The sequence below is a fragment of the Micropterus dolomieu genome, linkage group LG23, assembly GCF_021292245.1.
Source record: "Micropterus dolomieu isolate WLL.071019.BEF.003 ecotype Adirondacks linkage group LG23, ASM2129224v1, whole genome shotgun sequence".
Taxonomy (NCBI): domain Eukaryota; kingdom Metazoa; phylum Chordata; class Actinopteri; order Centrarchiformes; family Centrarchidae; genus Micropterus; species Micropterus dolomieu.
In genome coordinates, this window is record NC_060172.1 from 1,770,586 (window position 1) to 1,773,434 (window position 2,849).

At 45.2% G+C, this 2,849-nt stretch overlaps 3 protein-coding genes across 4 annotated transcripts in view; all 3 read left to right on the forward strand.

Annotated features, from left to right (window-relative positions):
• The window catches only part of LOC123962838 (histone H2B 1/2-like), a 4,682-nt gene extending 3,005 nt beyond the window's left edge, over positions 1–1,677 (forward strand). Inside the window, exon 2 of one of the 2 annotated variants that reach the window (XM_046039238.1) lies at positions 1,249–1,677. In XM_046039238.1, the coding sequence (XP_045895194.1) occupies positions 1,249–1,551 (303 nt within the window). In that variant the 3' untranslated portion in view covers positions 1,552–1,677. Of the gene's footprint in view, positions 1–1,162 lie in introns of those variants that run through there. The other variant, XM_046039237.1, reaches the window with a different exon arrangement.
• Positions 1–1,677, forward strand: part of LOC123962839 (histone H2B 1/2-like) — a 3,193-nt gene extending 1,516 nt beyond the window's left edge. Inside the window, exon 2 of the mRNA XM_046039239.1 lies at positions 1,633–1,677. The gene's annotated coding sequence lies outside the window, so the exon portion shown is untranslated. The remainder of the gene's footprint in view (positions 1–1,632) is intronic.
• An 853-nt stretch (positions 1,678–2,530) lies between these two features.
• LOC123962836 (histone H3) overlaps positions 2,531–2,849 on the forward strand; it is a 20,392-nt gene continuing 20,073 nt past the window's right edge. The window contains exon 1 of the mRNA XM_046039235.1: positions 2,531–2,718. Within this exon, the coding sequence (XP_045895191.1) occupies positions 2,566–2,718 (153 nt within the window). The 5' untranslated portion in view covers positions 2,531–2,565. The remainder of the gene's footprint in view (positions 2,719–2,849) is intronic.

A 2,849-nucleotide genomic window follows, 5' to 3' on the forward strand; every position in this document is an offset into this window, starting at 1 on the left:
TCTTTCTCCTACAAACATTTATCAAATCTATCAGCTAGCCGGTGTAACGGCACTCGACCCGTTAGCTTGTGGGTTTTAGTTGTAAACAAAGCAGCTTGGCCGTCTAATCTGATCTTTGATGGGACTGATTGTAACTTCACACCTCTCACAGGACAGAAGATAAAGATGCTCCAGTATTTGACATCCTGGAGACGAGTTAAGAGACGGAAGATTATTTTGTGTCTCCCGACTTTAAAGGAAAATATAGAGATGGTGGATGAAAGATTGATCAGTGAACTGGTGAAAGGATGAACGAGGGAGAGAAATGGATGAACTGATAAGACGGTGGTTTCATGAATATTCTTCTGTCACATCCTGTTTCCAGGATGGCGCCATCGTCGAGACTCGCACTGTCCCTAAACACGTCTCCTCCCTGGACTTTGTGGATCTGATCACACGCCACAGAATTTGATCATAGACTGTATATAGGATTTGATCTGATTCATTTAAATTGGAGAAAAACCTTTAAAAAGCTGATTACTGTATTTCCCCCCTGCAGCTCCGGCCAGAGTCACCGCCCTGCAGGCGGATAACGACCACACCACCCACAGTCTCGCCGTCAGCTGGGAGAAGCCGTCGGGCGTGTACGACGGCTACAGTCTGCAGACGACATTAACATTATTATTATTATGTACATATCGGAGGTGGACGTGATATAAAGGCACACATACATGCATACATGTACACAGTGTGATGGAGCATAGTGCAAAGGATGCTGGAATAAATAAGTAAGTCTTCTGTGCTGAGGTAGGTGGGTGCACAGGAATTGTTCCTGACAAGGTGAGGCAGAAATCTGCTGTTCATCAGAGTGATGGCTTGTGGGAAGAAACTGTTTCTGAGTCTGTTGGTTTAATAATAATAAATAATCCAGCCGTCGAAGCGTCATTAAAACGTTAAACTATGTTTTCTGTAAAGATACTGAAGGTAAAATGCATTTAATTCCTGTAACCAGCTCACACACACACACGCAGCAAACATGTGGCGCTGCGAGACTTCCGCATAGTTACTCTATGACGCACTCACCTCCAGCCAATGGCAAAGTGGGAACCGCACAGTAACATTCGCATATCCTGCATTTAAGAAGAACCAGCGCCGCCAGAACTGCTACAATTGACTGCGAGCAGAGAAATTGTGACCATGCCTGAACCAGCGAAGCCAGCGCCCAAGAAGGGCTCCAAGAAAGCCGTGACCAAGACCGCCGGCAAGAAGGACAAGAAGAGGAGGAAGACCAGGAAGGAGAGCTACGCCATCTACGTGTACAAGGTGATGAAGCAGGTCCACCCCGACACCGGCATCTCCTCCAAGGCCATGGGCATCATGAACTCGTTCGTGAACGACATCTTTGAGCGCATCGCCGGGGAGGCCTCCCGTCTGGCCCACTACAACAAGCGCTCCACCATCACCTCCAGGGAGATCCAGACCGCCGTCCGCCTGCTGCTGCCCGGAGAACTGGCCAAGCACGCCGTGTCCGAAGGCACCAAGGCCGTGACCAAGTACACCAGCTCCAAGTAAACCCGCTCCACATCCCCGAGATACAGAAACAAACCAACGGCTCTTTTAAGAGCCACACACACTTTCTCTGGAAGAGCTCAGTTCCCCCAAACATAAAGCTGAATAAAACCAATGTGGTTATAAATAGTTTACTGAGGTGCTTTTTTCCTCTGGTTGTGATCTGTTAGCTCATGAATCTGATTTACACTTATAACTGTTCATGGGGAAAAAAAAAAAAAGTCCCTTTGGGCAGTCTATAGATAAGCTAAATGTGAAGGTAATAAAATTTAATCAGAAACGTGCTGTACACTAGTATTCCTAATTTGTAAATGTATTTGCCAAAAAGGGTCTGGAAATAGAGATTTTAGATTATATTTTACATCTACAACATAGTCAATACATAGCTACCAATTCTACTGATATTTAATGTCCTTAGAGCATAAAGAGTTCTTTTATTTGTCAAATTAAAAAGCACCATTTTTAGTAAAATAAAATTTGAACGTAGCTTTGATCAACACCCCTCTTTTTCCAATGAAAAATATTGGCAGTTAAATATATATTATATATTGATACCTGTAATTGTGGTATATGACGCAAAAGAAACCAAAATTACACAATGTCAAACACAAATTCAGTGTTATAGTCTTAATGTTCTTGAATGTATATTTGGTTTCAGACATGCAGTATTTCTCAGCTGTCATCTTCCCTCTTTCTGTCATACCAGTGTAATTTTATTTTATTTATTTGAGTCATTTCTCTGCATTGAGGATCACATTTTTAAATGTATAAGTTTTATAATATATAATAATATACATGAACCATATTAATATGTGAAAAGCTTTAGAGTTACAAAACAGAAGTTAACGGCTGACCTGGAGGCGGGTAATTTGAATTTTATTTGATGACCCGCTGTATCACGTGACTATTTGGCCCAATCAGCGCTGCCCGCGCTCCGGCTCTCGCTATATAAAGCAGCCACTCTGGCAGTAGACTCATCACTACTTCTCTGAAGAAGAAAGCTGAGACTCGTCAACAATGGCCAGGACCAAGCAGACCGCCCGTAAATCCACCGGAGGAAAAGCTCCCAGGAAGCAGCTGGCCACCAAGGCTGCCCGCAAGAGCGCCCCGGCCACCGGCGGAGTGAAGAAGCCCCACCGCTACAGGCCCGGTACCGTGGCTCTCCGAGAGATCCGCCGCTACCAGAAGTCCACCGAGCTGCTCATCCGCAAGCTGCCCTTCCAGCGCCTGGTGAGGGAGATCGCTCAGGACTTCAAGACCGACCTGCGCTTCCAGAGCTCCGCCGTCATGGCTCTGCAGGA